This window comes from Squalius cephalus, assembly GCF_949319135.1.
Source record: "Squalius cephalus genome assembly, chromosome: 3".
NCBI lineage: Eukaryota > Metazoa > Chordata > Actinopteri > Cypriniformes > Leuciscidae > Squalius > Squalius cephalus.
This window is the reverse complement of record NC_137124.1, coordinates 60,741,769-60,760,406: the sequence shown is the minus strand read 5'-3', so window position 1 is coordinate 60,760,406 and position 18,638 is coordinate 60,741,769. Positions and strand designations below refer to the sequence as shown.

The window sequence follows — 18,638 nt, the reverse complement described above, 5'->3', positions numbered from 1 at the left end:
GTATTGTCAACACAAGAGTCCAGCACTCTGTAAAGTCTCCTCCAGCACATCCCAACGACTTTCAGTGAATTTAAGGAGCCGATTCATGTTCCTCCCAACCATTCTTACTCAATCTGAGCCTGATGAACCGTGGCTGTGTGATCCTATGGCCATGATGTTCTTCCTACACGGTGGTTTAAGAGATGGAAAGCTACACACTCCATCAGTGAGGGTTAGAGGAACTGTGGCATGGCATCACTATCAAAGCCTCTAAATATTGCACACGTGTTTTTACAAATGATGGTGAGAAATGAACACATTACTGTAATAAGACGTGGATGTCCTAAATCCCCACAGAAGTGTTTGCAGAATTGGTTAATATAATTTCATTAAAAAAAAGTTACACTCTTACTGTTTATAGGAGGATTAATAAATTAACCAACACTTTGTTTTTAGGTGTGTGTGTGTCTGTGTGTGTGTGTGTGTGTGTGTGTGTGTGTGTGTATCATACTTCTTTGCATCATGCATTCCTTTTACATAGTATATTAGAAAAATAAATTCTTAGAACATTATTATTATATTTTTTTCCATCAGAAGCAACAGGCCACGGATGTCTAAATTCACAAGTATTTAAACCAGCAAAATAAATGAAATGCAAAGCAGACAGTAAATCCTCCTCACACACACTGTTGAGGCGCAGTCAGTGGATCTTCTGCGCAGCCGCACGAGGGCGCTCGCGTGATGATGACATGCGCTCGAGACGAGGACATATTTCCCTCATCCAGCCAGGAGTCACACACACACACACACTCACACACACGCACACGGACATCATCACATCCATAACCTCTGAGAACTAGATCAGCTGTCAGACATTTACCGGACAGGCGCGCGAGCGTTTGATTCTTCTGCAGTGTCAAGGTGAGTGAACGCGCATCATCATCATCATCATCATCCTCGCGAACGCGCTAACGGTAATGTGTCACATTCATAGCTATAATGTATCATTATTGACTATCACTATAAAAGCGCTAAATTATGATGTCTTATCTAACCCAAACTCAGCCTGTACATTCAAGAAACAAACGGCGTGTTTGTCATTTAATATCTTTATACCGGGAGAATTACTGTTGTGTTTGACATCGACAAGATTGTGACGTAAGCTCGTAATGCGGAAACGTTCAAATAAATAAATAAATAAATAATATATATATATATATTACTGTACTGTATATACTGTATACATTACTGTATGTATATGTCAAACACAGGATTATTTTATATCTGTTTTGTATTTAATTTATTTTGCTAGTTTTTATATATATATATATAATGTTTCTATTCCATGTTTTGTCTCTCAGCATTTCTTTAGGATATTGATCTGGAAACGGGATAATAACCATGTCACTGTATCCGTCTCTAGAAGACATGAAGGTGGATAAATTCATGCAGGTTGGTCACACATGTATATGTTTATTTATAAAAACCTTATATAATAGCAGGGCTATAATATCATTTCTAGAATATGTTTTTCCCGTTGGCACAGAACAGCCCTTATGCGAGTCCATCAAAAGCTTTGGCTCTTCCCGAACCTTCCCAAACCCAGAATGAGCCGAAAGCTGAAGAGATCGGTGAGAATACTGTATATATGAAGAATACTGTATATATGAAGAATACTGTATATATGAAGAATACTGTATATATGAAGAATACTGTATATATGAAGAATACTGTATATATGAAGAATACTGTATATATGAAGAATACTGTATGAAGAGTAGTGTATGTATGATTACATAATCTGTGGTGGTGAGGCTTAAAGCTGAGCTTCAGTGGTTTACTGTGTTTTCAGTCTTCAACCATTAGGAAATATCAGGGAATTTTTTAACTCATATTTTCAGGCCTGGAAAAGTAAATTAAATCATGAAAACTGAATTAAAAATGTTTAGACTGCTCTAAAATATCGCATTGGCAAAATGAAACTAGCCTGGAATTTTTGATCCGTTTCCTTTTTGCAGTTATTAGATTTATTGAGTTATCAGACCTTTCTCACGTGTTTCTGTCTTCCGTGTCTGTGTTCAGGAGCTTCTGGAAGTTTATATCCGGATCTGAATGAGTTCATGGGTCTAAATCTCAATGCAGACGCTTTACAAACTCTTTCCTCTTCAGTCACTGACCAGACCAGTGCGGTGAGTGTGTGTGTGTGTGTGTGTGTGTGTGTGTGTGTGTGTGTCTGTGTGTGTGTGTGTGTGTGTGTGTGTGTGTGTGTGTGTGTGTGTGTGAGAGTGAGAGTGTGTGTGTGTGTGTGTGTGTGTGTGTGTGAGTGAGAGTGTGTGTGTGTGTGTGTGTGTGTGTGTGTGTGTGAGAGAGAGAGTGTGTGTGTGTGTGTGTGTGTGTGTGTGTGTGTGTGTGTGTGTGTGTGTGTGTGTGTGTGTGTGTGTGTGTGTGTGTGTGTGTGTGTGTGTGAGTGAGAGTGTGTGTGTGTGAGAGTGTGTGTGAGTGAGAGAGTGTGTGTGTGTGTGTGTGTGTGTGTGTGTGTGTGTGTGTGTGTGTGTGTGAGTGAGTGAGTGAGTGAGTGAGTGAGTGTGTGTGTGTGAGTGAGTGAGTGAGTGAGTGAGTGTGTGTGTGTGTGTGTGTGTGTGTGTGTGTGTGAGTGTGTGTGTGACTGTGAGTGAGTGTGTGTGTGTGAGTGTATGAGTGTGTGTATGTGTGTGTGAGTGTGTGTGTGTGTGTGTGTGTGTGTGTGTGTGTACTTTTTTCGGCCTGAGCTTCGGGTCAGTACATCTACCTTGGATTGTTTTGTCGAGTGTTTAGTAAATGCAGATATCAGATATGGGTCACTTTTAAAAGAAGATGTGAGCAAAAAAATCAGATATAAAATCAGATATAATCAACAAATCAAGACCTGCAGTGCAAATAAGGCCTTAATGTGGTCAGATTGACTATAGTCACTTTAAATATGATGTTTGACTCGAATAAAACCAGTTCAATCAATTCAGACACACTGCTGTGAACATGTAAGGTCTGCGTGAATAGACATGAATGCTGTATCAGATGGAGGCAGGCGGAGCTGGGGAGGGGGGGGGGGGGGGGGGGCTCAGAGGAGCTCACACACTCAACCAGACTATTCAAATGATGAGCAAGCGATCTCATTGGCTGCTGAATCAGCAGAGCCAATCAGCTTGTGTCATGCGGTGATGATGTGATTGCATGTAAAGGACGCCCTCTAGTGTTTCATGACTGAACTGGCGATAGATATTACCACACAAAGTATATTTTAGGTCATTGGACAAAATAATTTTGCTGTATAGTAATAATATACAACGCCTTTTTTAGGCTCTCAGTGTCTGCACACCTGGATCGAGCTGGACGGCAGCTCCTGTAACAGGAAGTGACACGCGGATCTGGAGGGCGGCTCCTGTAACAGGAAGTGACCTGGGCGTGAAGAGGGCGGAGATTCGGCAGGGCGTTCGGGAGATCGTTCTGTGCAAAGACATGGATGGGAAGATCGGCCTCCGCCTCAAAGCCATAGATAATGTATTTCTTTAACATTATTCATCAATCTTGATTGTCTTATTATATTCAATCATTTAGCATTATTCATTATTAATCATCTAATTTTCGAAGTGTTCATTAGCTATGTTTCCACCCACCTTCTTTAATGCTTATTTTGGGATATCGCATACATTCCCCCCCCCCCCCCAGAAGGGGAGGGGCATCTGCCAATAAAAGCAGCTCATTTCGCCATAGGATTCAGGTTTAAATGACTGAAGCGACGAACGCCGAGTCGTGTGCGTCATAGCACGGCCGTCTAAGGTAAGGTAAGGTATACTCATCCCCTTATCTCAGGGAACCGAGGTTACGTTAGTAACCGAGTCGTTCCCTTTCGAACAGTCAGTTGTATTGCGTCTGCTAGACGTCTGCTAGGGGAACTAATCCAATCACGCCGTGCTATGTTCAAGCAGAACGACATGTTTCATGACCCGAGCCTTGGACGCCTGGACAAGGGTCCCAAGGGCAGAGGGCTAATGGGGCAATAGCGCCCTGAGGGGGTTCAGTAGGGTCAGAACCCTTAAGAATAATGGTGTGCTGGGCTTGTCTTGGCTTGAGGACGACTTTAGAGTCGCCTGGTCCAAACTCAATGCAGGAAGCGCTAACAGAAAGTGCTTGGAGGTCCCCTACTCGCTTGACCGATGCTAAGGCTAGCAGTAGCACAGTATTAAATGAGAGTGGTTTCATTTCGGCCGATTGAGCCATTCGGCTCGAATGGAGGCCCTTTGCGGGCTCTGAGGACCGCTGATAGGTCCCAGCTGGGTACTGTAGTGGGGGGTGGCGGGTTGACCCTCCTCGCTCCAGTCAGGAAGCGAACAATCATGTGCTTTTCCCTAAAGATGGCCGGCCACTGGGGCATGGAAAGCTGTAATGGCCGCCACGTAGACTTTGAGCGTGGATGGGGTGCGACCCGCATCCAGTAGCTCTTGAAGAAATGAAAGTACCAGCGGTACTCCACACAATGGAGGCTCTTGGCTCCGGGCTGAGAACCAGCTGGAGAAGATGAACCACTTAAGGGCATAGAGGCATCTTGTGGATGGCCTCTGTTTAGGACTCTGGGAGGAACGTAGTCTCCCATCGAGGGGCCACACATGGAGGCCCTGCAGTTTGGAACAAGAGGTTGACCTCTGAAAGTACTCCAGATCATTTGAACTGTCTGTGGATGTAGGGTCCAGTCCCCAGAGGAGGCTTCTGGCTAGCCTGTACGGAGTTCTCAACCTGAGTCCGCCTTGGCGGTTTATGTAGGACACTGTCCGATCAGACTAAGATGTGGTGACCTATCAGGTATGGTAGGAAGGTTTTGAGGGCAGGCAGAACCGCCACCATTTCCAGGCAGTTGATATGCAGCTGTTTTTCCGGACTCGACAAAGAGCCGTAAGTCGGCTTGCCCTGGCACAGAGCTCCTCAACCGGTGTTGGAGGCATCCGTGGTGACCACCATCCTCCTTGAGACTGTCCCCAAGCTGTTTCCAAGGGGCCAGGGCTCTGATGCAGCCGTGGTCCACCTTGACATTAAGGCGACCTGAGCGACACCCTAGGGTAGGGATCTGGGGTTTCAGCCACTCTCCAAGCCTCGGCCCGGGTGGCTAGGAGCTGAATTGGTTCAGATGGCAGCTCGCTGCGCTGGAGCGGGGGCTGGCGTTCATAGAAGTAGCGTTTGGCCGTGCGGAGGCGTGGCTTACGGCTTTACTTCGGGGCCTTGATCGCTGCTGAGCCGCAGAACACGAGGCGCTTTCGCCATGAGAGTGTTCGGCCTCTGGAAGAGTGAGACACGTGGGGATTCGGCATGAGCTCATTTAGTCCCGTTCACTCAGCCCGACGGCTCCATTGTTTCTTCGTCTCATGCTTGAGAGAAAAAGAACTGCGGAGAACGAGGGGTGGAGTCGCAGAGAGGCGAGACTCGTGCTCTCATAGTGAGAGCGTCCGCCTTAAATGAACGCGGCTTGCGGGGACGTGCTTAGAGGTGCGGCATTTTGAAACAAACACCGGCGAAAAATGCTCTTTTTTAGGGAATTAGCTCTTGTTATTCTCACCTGATAGTAGCATAGTAGCAACTGTTATGGCTGTGCAGTAGCACTGCGTGATTTTATAAAAGGCTTTAGTAATCGTAGAAAAGGAGATTCCCCATCGCGTCTAGCAAACGCAATACGACTGACCATTCGAATGGGAACTATGTATGCGCTCAATTGAGGGGGATTAATGTTATATCTGATAAGAAGTCATGCGCATGAACTACGATGGAAACACAGTAAATCCCTCAAACACCTGAGATGCTGCGATGCGATTGGTTCGCTGGTTATTCCTGTTACCCAGCGGACCAATGGCGTCGCAGCGTCTCTAATGTTGGTTTGGTGTTTCTGAAACGCCGGAGTCGAAGTGTGTGATCAGAATGATTTGGTTTAATTCCCTCCAGAAGCGTCTCACACACGAGTGTGTTCCCGAACGCCAGCATCCGAACGCAAGAGAACACGACAGCGTTTACTGTGTTTCGTCTGACGCTCTGAGACACACTCGTTTATGATGGAGGGAAAAAGAGAAAGATTGCAGAAACTTCCATTTTTATCACAGATATTTTGCACCAATTTCAGAGGAACTGATGATTTCCTTCTCTTGAACACATGGGATGGAAATTAAAGGGATAGTTCACCCAAAAATGAAAATTCTGTCAGTAATTACTCACCCTCATGTTGTTCCAACCCCGTAAGACCTTCGTTCATCTTCGGAACACAAATTAAGATATTTTTGATTAAATCTGAGAGTTGTCTCACTCCTCCATAGGCTTCTAAGGGACTGAAACTTGCTGGCCCAGAAAATGTATTAAAGACATCGTTAATATAGTCCAAGTGACTCCAGTGGCTCGATCTTAAGTTTATAAAGCGACGAGAATACTTTTTATGCGCAAAAACAAACAAAAATAACGACTTTATTCCACTTTTCATTTCCTTCTCTCTGGGCCTCGAGTCTTTTCACGTAGTGTTTAAGCGTAGCACGTCTGTGTTGCACGTCACCACGTAGGCTCACTATTGGCCGACGCTGGTCATGTGTGATACGTGGTGACGTACAACACAGACGCGCTACGCTTAAACACTACGTGAAAAGACTCGAGGCCCAGAGAGAAGGAAATGAAAAGTGGAATAAAGTCGTTATTTTTGTTTGTTTTTGCGCATAAAAAGTATTCTCGTCGCTTTATAAACTTAAGATTGAGCCACTGGAGTCACTTGGACTATATTAACGATGTCTTTAATACATTTTCTGGGCCAGCAAGTTTCAGTCCCTTAGAAGCCTGTGGAGGAGTGAGACAACTCTCAGATTTAATCAAAAATATCTTAATTTGTGTTCCGAAGATGAACGAAGGTCTTACGGGGTTGGAACAACATGAGGGTGAGTAATTACTGACAGAATTTTCATTTTTGGGTGAACTATCCCTTTAATTCGATATTCCAATTTTGCGTGCAAGTTATATTCACAACTTTTGGATGGAAACATAGCTATTGTTTTCTTTAATGTCTTCCATATTCACATCATAACGGTAACACTTTACAATAAGGTTCATTAGTTAACATTAGTTAATGTACTAACTAACATAAACAATGAGCAATGCATTTGTTACAGTATTTATTAATCTTTGTTAATGTTAGTTAATACAAATCCAGCTGTTCATTGTTTGTTCATGTTAGTTCACAGTAACAAATGTTAACAAATACAAACTGTGATTTTAATAACGTATTAGTAAATGTTGAAATTAACATTAACTAAGATTAATAAAAGCTTAAGGAGTGCAGTTCATTCTTAGTTCATGTTTACTAAGGTATTTAACTAATGGTAACTAGTGAACCTTACTGTAAAGTGTTACCATCATAACAATACGCTCTTAAAGTGTACTGGAATCTCTGATTGACGCTTCCCGATGTGTGTGTGTGTTCAGGGTGTGTTTGTGCAGTTGGTGCAGGCGAACACTGCGGCAGCGTTGGCAGGGCTTCGCTTCGGTGATCAGATTCTGGAGATCAATGGCAAATCCTGCGCTGGCTGGAGCAGCGATAATGCACATAAAGTGCTGAAGAACGCCAACCCAGAGAGGATCAGTCTGGCTGTGCGAGACAGGTACACACACACACACACTCACACACACGCACACACACACACACACACACACTCACGCACACACACGCCATACGTAGAGCATATCTGCAGGTTTCAAATACTCAGTGCTGTTTTATTAATGAGGATCAGGTTGTTATGACTGAATATTTCATGAGGAGAACAGAAACAGGAGGGTGTGTTGTGTAGTTTTAGCCTTACAGATATCCAGCTGTGCGAAACATCGTTATAAACCTCAAACTGTCACACAGCATGTCATAAAAATAAAAAATATAGGAAAAAAATCTATACTGGTTTGTAAGAACAGATCATGTACTCTGCTTCAGAGCTTTCTCATTTTCTTTTGCTGAAAGTGCGACGGTGTCGGGGAAAGTTACTTTTAAAAGTAATGCGTTACAATATTGTGTTACTCCCTAAAAAAGTAACTATTTGCGCTACTTAGTTACTTTTTATAGAAAGTAATGCGTTACTGTCACGGTTCTTTTATGTTTGGACTTTTCGTTTGTTTATCATCAGTCACATGTGTTCCTTTGTTTGAATTTCCTGCCATTCTTTAGTTACCATGGTTACAGTCATTATTGGGTCATCATCATCATCATCATCATCTGTCTTCTACCTACACCAGGCTTAGCCTTTGTGACAGAACAACCGAGCTAAAAGGAAAAGTTAGCATGGACTCAACAGCTTTATGCCTCCTCATGCTCCCAGAAAGCAGGTTTCTGGGGAGGTTGGGCCGGATGCTAGGGATGGACAAATTAAGCCTCGTGTAGCACTGAGACTTTCCTCTGATTGTTCCAGGAATAGATTCAAAACTTTGAGAGTGTCGAAAACAGCGCCACCTGGTGTTTAGCAAAAAATGACGCAGCCAAAACCCTGTGAAAGAAGCTTCATCCAGCACACATTCCCTAGATAGTTTCATGTGATCTGCACAAACAAAAGCCTAACAGTGCGTGTGTGTGTTGAATTTTTCTCTGTGATTAATTCATTTAACCATTAAGCTGTGGCATTTACTGCCAGTATGAATATCAGTATGATGTAATAGAAAAATAATGGCACATGGCAAATATTTTATTTTCCTGAAATTATTTTTATTCTTCATATTAATTGTATGACAGGGTATTAAAAATGTAAATGAATAAGTCTGAATGAAAACTTGCTCGTTAAGTAAGATCTGAGGGTTCGAACATTCCCAACGCAAAATGAATCGCACATGTGATTGGACAGAAAGCGAGGCTTCGTTTGGCATTGGTCACGTGATTTCTACGTTAACGACACAAGCCTCGAATCGCGGCTTCATCTGGCACGCTCATTTATGCTGGACACGAGCTCCAGACGCCTCATGAAGTCAAGTTTGCATATTCCTGTGGTTGAACTGAATCATCAAAGGTCAGGTCAAATACAAAACCTGTCATGATTTAAAGAAAACAAGTTGACAAAAAGATTGAATCCAATATTTGGTAGTAAAATAGCATAACAATAAATCTAAAAAATGTTTGTAGGGAACATCACAAGTATGATTTTTGTGCCATTTTGTACAAAATAAAAGCATTTCAAAACAAATTTCCTGGTTAAACATTAAAGCGTGTGATAAACAGTGTTTTTTTTTCTTCATATTTTATGTAAAATTGACAAAATTATCCACAAATATACGCTTTTTACACTCAAAAACTGAGGGATGTGAAAAATAAATACAAAAATGCAAAAATAAATACAAAACCTGTCCAAATTGAAAGAAAACAAGTTTACAAAAAGATTGAATCCAATATTTGATGTAGCATAATGAGAGATTTATATTATATGTTTCTTAGGCCGGTCACATTTACAATGTGGAAAAAACCCCACAATAAAATTACAAAAAGTATTAAAAAAATATGGGAAGTTGTTAGACTCTGGGTGAGGAAAGTCAGTAAATTTTAGTCCAATGCAATAACATTAACTAGCAAAATGACCTTAACACAACATGGGGCTCTATTTTAACGATCTGAAACGCAAGTATCAAACGCGAAACACAAGTAACTCGGGCGCTGTTGCTATTATACCGGCGGGATAAATGACTCTTGCGCCCGACGCAAATCTAAAATGTGTTGGTCTGAATCGCTTCATTACTCATAGGTGTGGTTTGGGCGTAACGTGAAATAAACCAATCAGAGCGACATCTCACATTCCCTTTAAGAGCAGGCGCGCTTGTTCCATGGCGGATCGCTATTATAACGGCGGATTTGCCAGGAGCGGTTCACAGCCGAGGAGACCGGCGTTCTCGTCAGGGCCGTAAAACACAGAGAAGTGACATTGGGGATGGAGAAACACACCCAGATTAGCTTCGGTTAAACAGGCGTATGATAATTTGGGTAAATGTGTAAGCTAGATTTATGCCTATTTTTCACATCTTCATGGACACAACAATGATTTCCCTCGTGTGGTAATATTTTTCCTTGTAATTATGTATGGTTTTCTAAAAATGAGAACTGCTGCGTCTGTGTGTAGATGAGAGAAGCAAAGTGTGTGTGTGTTGTGCACACGCTACATTATGGCCAAGCATGCGCCCTTAAAATAGCCTCTGAATAACGCGCCACTGACTTTAGACGAGGTTTCTCCTGGTCAGTGGAGGAATTGTTTTCTGAAACTGCAAAATAGCACCAGGGAACGTTTGCGCCGGATCACGCCTCCTCTTTTCCCTGATCCGCCCCCGGGAGCGCAAGTTCATTCCCTAATTTACCGACGTGCGTCTGTGGAGGGAAAAGTCCGCTGTGCGCGGGTGAGAAGTAGGAATGAGACATGCGTCGCTGTACAAAGTCAATTGCGCTGGGTGCGAGATGGGCTCCATAAGGCTAAACTATAACGTTCATAATGCAATAATAAAGCGGTTTGTAAATCACTGTTTGCAGGCCACTGGAGAGAAGTGTTACTCTTCACAAGGACATGAACGGGCAGCTGGGCTTCATCTTTAAGAAGGGTCGTATCAGCTCAATAGTTCAGGACAGTTCTGCGGCTCGCAACGGCCTGTTGACGGATCACCAGATCTGCGAGATCAACGGGCAGAACGTCATCGGACTCAAGGTAAATCTCCTGCGTGTTTCACACTCGCTGGCTTTCCTTTCTTCTCCGGCGACGTGTAAGATTTGATTTTAACTTTTATTAGGACTCCCAAATCATGGACATCCTTAATTCCAGCGGAGGCGTTGTCACGGTAACCGTGATGCCGGTGGTAATCTTCGAACACATGATGAAACGGTATGGGGAATACAAACCCAATCTGGGGTTGAGTCATGTAAAGCCTTTAAAGCGTGTTCTTAACGTGTGTTTCTCTTCTCACTGCAGGATGTCCAGCAATATTGTAAAGTCACTCATGGATCATTCTATTCCTGAGGTGTGAGATGCTTCGGATCAAACCGGACCGCCGAACGACTCGCATTCGCTCAATCGTGTGGTTTTATAGTTATTGATAGGCAAAGAAATGAGATATTTGCTTAAGTTATGCCTTTAAAAAGTGATAGTGCCCCAAAAATGACACATTTCGGTAACACTTTATTTTACAGTGTCCTTGTTACATATGTTACATGTTTACCATAGTAATAACAGTAAATTATGCATAATTACATGCATCTAACCCTCAACCTCACCCTAATCCTACCCTAACCCTAGAGTAAGTACATGTTATTTATTAATATTAACCAGTACTTAAATATATAATTACACTGTAACAATGACACCTTAAAATAAAGTGTAACCCAAATTTCTTGAATTATTTACTCACCTTTATGTTGTTCTAAACCTTAAAGCACAGTCATATATTGTGAATATTCTACAGTGTGAATATTTTGAGTTCCATATGGAAAGTTTAGACATGAACGTGATTAAATGTTGACAAATGTTCATTTTTGGGTGAATTAACCCTTAAATTCTTCTCCTTCTTCTTTAAATATTTTGCGTTAAGCCTGAAGCTCATTTCAGTTTCTCTCAACTCTTAAAGCATTCTGAATCATCATCGCCGACGCTGTAAATCAGTCATAATAATGCTGTTAAAATTACTGTTCGAAAGCCATTAAAAACTATGCAGTGCTGAAGACAGTTTTGTATGAAAACAGTAGATGACAACTTTATTTTGAAGAGGTAGAACTGCAGTAAATCTCTGTGCCCTGTGTGAGATGTGTTATTGTTCATATTTCTGTGTGGGTTTTGTTCTTTTAAACATCTAAATCCAGGTTTATCTTAAAGGAATATTTAAGAATATTGAATTCCTTATCACGTTTGGCCATTAGGTGGCGCTGTTACCACATTAATGTTGTGTGGTCAGTGTGAGGAGGCAAAAACAGTTTGGTGTGAATGTGTGTGTGAGTGTGTCGAGTTACAGTCTCAGATTCTGCTTGACATCATGTCATCAGTTTTGTTGATGCACTATTGGAAAACTGTTTGCTTAATCAAAAACTTTTAACAACTGTTTTCTGGCAGTCTGAAAATGTTCTGAGCCGATATTTGTGAGAATCGGACCAACAGTCTAGGAGGAAATCAAAAAAGTAGGTTTATTTTCAAAGAAATTAAAGATGGCGGACTGCAATTTCAACCAAATATGGACCAGTTTAAATATAAGACCATTAAAAAAAAAAACTAAAACTGGCTAAATTAATCAAACGCTGTTAGCATTTGTGTTCATTTAATTATAATTTTACTCAACTTTTTGAGTAGGCTATATTCAGTGTGCCGATGAACGAAATACAGTATTTTACGACAAAATTCAAAATGGCCGATGCCCAAAATAGTTGGGTTTCATGTTTTTTTATGATTTATTTTTGGGCAAAACGTTAAGAATTTATAAGCAAAAATAGCCTTTATATATATATATATATATATATATATATATATATATATATATATATAGGCATGCAATAGCCTAAACTTTTTTTTACATGTTCTTTGCCGAATTCTTTCACACGTTATTTAAGAATGCTTTGGTTTATCAAAAATCTGTTAATAACTTTTAGCCAGCATGGTCTAAAAATGATGTGAGCCATTTCTGGTGAAAATCGGACGAACCATCTTGGAAGAGTTAAGAAAAAGTTGATTTCAGAAAATTAAAAATGGTAGAAAAATGTTCATGACAGAAAATGGCGTAGACTTGGCATTGAGCAAAGCAATCAAACATGTTTGAATTTAGCGGTTCAAAAGTTATTAGCATAAACACGAGTGCAACATTTGTACAGTTGGTGGCGCTAGAGGGAACGAGTTAGAGACTTCAGATTTGCTGTGAATAATGTTCACACTGTCCTCTATCTGTGTGCCAAATCTCATCATTTTCCCACAAGCGGTTCTATGGGAAGAAGGTGGAAAATAATAAGAACATTATGGATACAATAGGTGGTGCTTGACCCCTTATTAATAACTATAATTATAAATTGTACTACTTTAATATAACTCCATGGCAGCTCTAAATTCATACTTTTTAACTTGGAAAGGCATAAAATCATGTGTGCATGATCAATGAACGTACAGTAAGACAAGAACACAACACTGTTATGCTCTATAATATTATATAAAGTATATTGAAAACAAGTATGAAATCAATGTATTCAGTACTTTATTAGCCTACTGATAAAATTAGAGGTAACTTTCAAAATTATTTTGAAATTATTTTGGGGGGGGGGGGGGGGGGGGGGGACAATGAATGTGAATAATGTAAAAATGAACCAGAAACATAATTTTCACACATTTTCTGTAATCTTGTTAAAAAAAAATGAACTAGATTCTAATCTTTCCCTTGAAGAAAACAACATTTTACTGTTCTTTCAATACAATGATGTCAATCTTATTTTAGATACATTTCTTAATTATTATTGGGAGATTCTGTCTTCACAAGGTGAAAAAGAAACCAAACTTTGAATAATTTCTGATAGAATTGCAGTGTGTGAAAATATTATGGATGAGGAAGAGGAACAGTAGGTGGCGGAGTGTGTGTGTGCTGGGAAAACACCAATTCTCCAAAGAGGAAGAAGAAGAAAGAGGAGGAGGAGAAGAAGAAGAAGGAGGAAGAACGAGAGCCTTTGGTCATGCAGAACTAAAACTCTTCAAACTCTCCTATCATGAAGAAGAAGAAACCCGTTCGCAGTCAGGCCAGGAAAGGTAACGATTCTTCCGATCTCGCGAACTATCAAACGCGTTGTTCTCTATGCGGAGCGCATATACACACGCTTTTCATAATGCAGTATTAATATTAATATCAGAACAGCGTGTTATTCACACAGTGACAGTGTTTTGATCGAGAATGGGATTCAGTGATAGAGGCTGCTAAGACTGAAGGCATTAATACACACTCTTTCTGCCTCTGGATTGCTGTTGAAAGATGTATCACCCAAAAGTGTTGCTGCAGTGTTATAGTACAGAGATATGGACCATAGCAGTTTAACTCTTTCTCCACCAGCATCTTTGAGAGAAAAAAGAGAAATAAAGTTGTTTGCCACCGCCAGCATTTTTCATAATTTTCACAAAATATTGTGAATATTTTATGAGTATCTGAACATACAATATATCAAAAGAAAGAATAGACCCACTGCTTTTAAACAAACAAACGCGTTATTATTAGCTTCATTTGAATGTGGGTACGTTTAATATAAAAAAGCAACATTTTGAGCAAAAAGCTGAGAAAATTGCATTTTTTTCAGTGATACTGTATATCGGATTCACTTCGATGATCAAAACACAGATGGAGTAGATCGAGTTTTTTTAGTTAAACAGACATGCATTACTAATGAGCATTTCTTTTAAAGTTTTTGCCCTGATTTCCCTGATTTAAACGTAAACCCTAGGGCTTTTCACGCTTGAAATAGTTAAACCTGGGTCATCCTAAACCCTGGGTTAACAGAATCTTGGGTTTTCTTGCTTAATTTTTAACTTTTATTCATAACCTGCTGTTTCACACTGTACATGAACCATCACTGACGCTATTTCCTTTAAGATCTGCTGTACAGAAATAAACTTTGTTGCATTATTTTCCTGTTATCATAGATAGACTGTAAAAAAAGATACATTAATAAACGCGGGGTTAACGTTCTTATTTGCATATTTGCGGTGTCAGTGTCATTGATTGGATGAACGCAGCGCGTGACCTGTTTACATAAAAGCTCAAGCATTGTATTATCAGAACTGTAATATCGAGTTTATACTGAATGGGCTTTGTGGACTATAAAAGTAAAAATTACTTCATTAAAATAGTTGTGTTTTCTGTCAGCATTTGACATGTTTCCTCATCAAACGCTGAAACTGCTGTTATACACTGTGTGACTGTCCAAAGTAAGTCAAGATGAGGCACGCGATTGGCTGTCGGTTGCTAAGCATCTTGTCATAACATTCTAACATCACTTCCTTTCACACTGTACAAGTTTGGCGCCGCAATGCGAAGTTAACACTAATAAAGCCTTTTCACACTGCGCTTGCTTAACCCTGGGTTATCGGCGCTCTAAACCCCGCTTTTAACCCTGGGTAAAGGAGCATTTCACACTAGTAATTTAAAAGTAGGGTTAGCACCGCTTTTACCCGGGATTATGAAACCCTGCCTCGGATCAGGGTTAAAACTAGGGATGCACGAAAAATCGGCCACCATTTCGGTATCGGCCGATAAATGTTCCTTTTTAATGTTATCGGTATCGGCCCAATAAGAAAATTTGGTTGAAGCCGATAAATAATGTATTATTTACTCCAGCTGAGACGATTCAGATGTGCACTGTTCAACATGACGGTTCTGAATTGCTTGAAATATTATTGGAATCACTTCAAAAAAAGGAAAATACAGTTCAACGTCTGCAAGTCTGTCATATCGGCTACATAAAATCATAATGAGAACATTATAATTGTGTGTTTGGGATGTGGATTTTAATGGTGAGACTTTTGTTTTTGTAATCAGGCTCTTGAAAATTATATAAAAATTTGGATTTAGATTTATCGGCCAATATATCGGTTATCGGCTTTCAGATATAAAGATTTATCGGTTATCGGTATTGGCCAAAATGTTCATATCGGTGCATCTCTAGTGCTTTTGCTGTGTTAAACCCGCATTGTGGTGACAAAGCCAAACTAGTACAGTGTTCGAATGTTACAACTAGCGGTTTAGCAACAGACAAGCAATCGCGTACTCATATTTACGTTCTTTGGAGAGTCACGTAAACGCTTTGTATAATAAACAGTTAGGCTAATTCAGCATTTGGGAGTAAACATGTCAAATGCTGACAGAAAACGCAACAATTTGAGTGAATAAATTCTTGCTTTTATAGTCCAAAAAGCCCATTCATTATAAACTCGATACACAGACGGTAATACGAGGACACGCAGCGCTTGATGATTTTATGTAAACGGGTCTGCGTTCATTCAATCAATGACACCGACGCCTCAGAAACGCAAATAAGAACATTATCCATGGTTTAGGAATGTATAGTGAACATCAGTTTATGAATACCCAGGATTAATTGTTAACCCCGAGCAGCGTGAAGAAAACCCAGGATTCGGTTAACCCGGGGGTTAAGAATGACCCGGGGTTAAGAATGACCCGGGGTTAAGAATGACCCGGGGTTAAGAATGACCCGGGATTAACAATGAGCCGGGGTTAATAATGACCCGGGGTTAACAATGAGCCAGGGTTAATAATGACCCGGGGTTAAGAATGAGCCAGGGTTAAGAATGACCCGGGGTTAAGAATGACCCAGGGTTAATAATGACCCGGGGTTAATAATGACCCGGGGTTAAGAATGACTGGGGTTAAGAATGACCCGGGGTTAAGAATGACCTGGGGTTAATAATGACCCGGGGTTAATAATGACCCAGGGTTAATAATGACCCAGGGTTAAGAATGACTCAGGGTTAAGAATGACTGGAGTTAATAATGACCCGGGGTTAATAATGACCCGGGGTTAAGAATGACCCGGGTTAAGAATGACCCGGGGTTAAGAATGACCCAAAAACATTTTTGAAAACATTTTTATTCCTTCGTGCAGATTACATTATTTTATCACCTAAATATAACATCTCACCAAATTTGCAATTTAGTCTGGTTTTATTTTTGTTGTAAACACGCGCGATATTAATGTTTTTTGACTACTTAAAACATACATACCAAATTGGTTCGAAAAACATTTTCTTATACATTTCTTTTCATAAATTTATTAACATTTATTTTATTTTGGTTACGTCGTTTTTTTTCTTCTTATTTTAGGTGTGAAATCGTTCAAAATTTTGTCAATATTTTGAAAAGTTGACATTTTAAGTTTGCTGGAATAAGTTCCCTACAGAATGCTGGGAAATGCTGGGATGAAATGTTGAGAGGCGGGCCTAGCGAAGACTCAATTGTGTTAGTGTGTGTGTGTGTGTGTTTAGCTATAACTGTTGTCCCCATATGAGGTCCAAAAGAGGGTGTGTGTACAGCGGCACTAAAAATACCCAGGAGGCAGTGCATATATCGTGTTGCAGCTAAACCAGTGAGAAGTGCTTCATGTGAGTGCTTCATTCTTTTGCAGTTTTGTTTGAAAAACTATAAACCCACCAGGATGGGAGAAACCAGTGTAGCCGGAGACAAACCCACAGGTAGAGTCCATGTTGTGCTCAGTGTTTGCTGGAGTGGTGTGAGCGAAATCTGGTACGTTACACGGTCAGATAGAGTGTAACGTGTCATACGGGGTTGTTGAACTGGTGTGAGCGTCTAAAGTTCGTCTCTTGTGTGTTTGTGTACTGAAAAGTGAGCTTGTTATTGCATGTACACTTCATGCCAGTGTAGTTTTGCTTGTAACAACTCCTGTGTTGTTTTTACTCATGAACTGATTTCATTTGATAATTGCTTGTGTTTGGACTGACTAATCATTGCGATGCTAATTTTACCGGCCCTGTCAATCTTCTGAGGTAACGCCCACATGTATGTAGCCACGCCCCCTTCGTGTTTAGACTGTAAAAGAGAGCCGGTTAGAGAATGAACACGTGTCTGTCAGTGCATTTAACATACAGATGACCTTCCCAGTCAAGTGTAATACAATCCCTATGGTTTTTTTTAATCCTTTGTTATTCGACTCTTCCAGTGAACCATTCCCTGGGGCTCTTCCATTATTATTATTTTTTCCCTCTTCTCAGGGTGTTACATGTACTTTCAGAGAATAAGCTATTTATTTTAATATTATAGGGTTAGTTCGCCCTAAGAAGAAAATTGTCCCCATTTACTCGCCTCATGTCGTTCCAAACTTATAAAACTTTCTGTTTTCTGAATGCTGACACCGAGCCCCGACAAAACTATGAGATGCGTCAAAATCAATCATAAATCACAGCCAATCAGAAGAGCGTGTGGGCGGAGTCTCTCTGTGCACTGCAGCACTACATATAAAATGTGGTATTTTCAAAAAGTATTTCTGAGCCTTTAGTTCATATTCAGCTTGGAATGACAGCTGACAGATACACTAGCACGTGTAGCATCTGATTGTGTGTGTGTGTGTGTGTCCTCAGAGTCTCCAGCTGGGAACACAGTCTCGAAGAGTGAGAAGAAGAGTGAGGGAAACTCTTTCTTCAGCTGGCTGCTGGTTCTGGCTCTTCTCGGCGCTTGGCTCTCTGTGGGAATCGTGTGGTTCGACCTCGTCGACTACAACAGTGTGGTTGGTGAGTACCTTTAAAAACATTTCTTCTTTTTTTTTTGAACACTTAAAGTCCCCCTGTAGTCGATCATTTTACCCCCTAAAACTCATCTTTGAAAACCAAAATTACATATTTAAGACTTGCTTCATGCCTTAAAATATCTTGACTGTAACTCGACACCCTTGCCTCATTTAGTATGCGCGGTTCTATGAATATGCAAATGAGCCCCGCCTCCACTCACTCACTCAGCTCAGAGATCCACTGGTTGACGATCACACGTTGATCTGATTGGTTACAAGGTAGTTTGTGACGTCAGAAACACCAGCGATTTCAAAGTGTGTTTTTGAGACTGTCTTTGGTTCACTGCAGTTTTAAGGAGGAAATACTCAGCAATGCTGTCGACTTATGAATTTACACATG

General features: G+C 40.8%; 2 protein-coding genes across 7 annotated transcripts in view; both read left to right on the top strand.

Moving 5' to 3' along the window:
• Positions 1-715: 715 nt before the first annotated feature.
• The window catches only part of sdcbp (syndecan binding protein (syntenin)), a 261,455-nt gene continuing 243,532 nt past the window's right edge, over positions 716-18,638 (top strand). Inside the window, exons 1-9 of one of the 2 annotated variants that reach the window (XR_013820425.1) lie at positions 716-900; positions 1,341-1,431; positions 1,526-1,610; positions 2,062-2,168; positions 3,316-3,516; positions 7,456-7,631; positions 10,514-10,685; positions 10,768-10,859; positions 10,947-11,963. Coding sequence is in view for 1 of the 2 variants with exons in the window: in XM_079865049.1 (XP_079721175.1) it covers positions 1,381-1,431; positions 1,526-1,610; positions 2,062-2,168; positions 3,316-3,516; positions 7,456-7,631; positions 10,514-10,685; positions 10,768-10,859; positions 10,947-11,001 (939 nt within the window). In the remaining variant the exon portion in view is untranslated. Of the gene's footprint in view, positions 901-1,340; positions 1,432-1,525; positions 1,611-2,061; positions 2,169-3,315; positions 3,517-7,455; positions 7,632-10,513; positions 10,686-10,767; positions 10,860-10,946; positions 12,218-18,638 lie in introns of those variants that run through there. The other variant, XM_079865049.1, reaches the window with a different exon arrangement.
• The window catches only part of unm_hu7910 (un-named hu7910), a 78,205-nt gene continuing 72,828 nt past the window's right edge, over positions 13,262-18,638 (top strand). For 2 of the 5 annotated variants that reach the window (XM_079864987.1, XM_079864985.1), the window contains exons 1-3: positions 13,545-13,742; positions 17,123-17,189; positions 18,093-18,242. In XM_079864987.1, coding sequence (XP_079721113.1) covers positions 17,153-17,189; positions 18,093-18,242 — 187 coding nt within the window. In that variant the 5' untranslated portion in view covers positions 13,545-13,742; positions 17,123-17,152. Of the gene's footprint in view, positions 13,743-17,122; positions 17,190-18,092; positions 18,243-18,638 lie in introns of all 5 variants that reach the window. The other 3 variants (XM_079864986.1, XM_079864984.1, XM_079864988.1) reach the window with 2 other exon arrangements.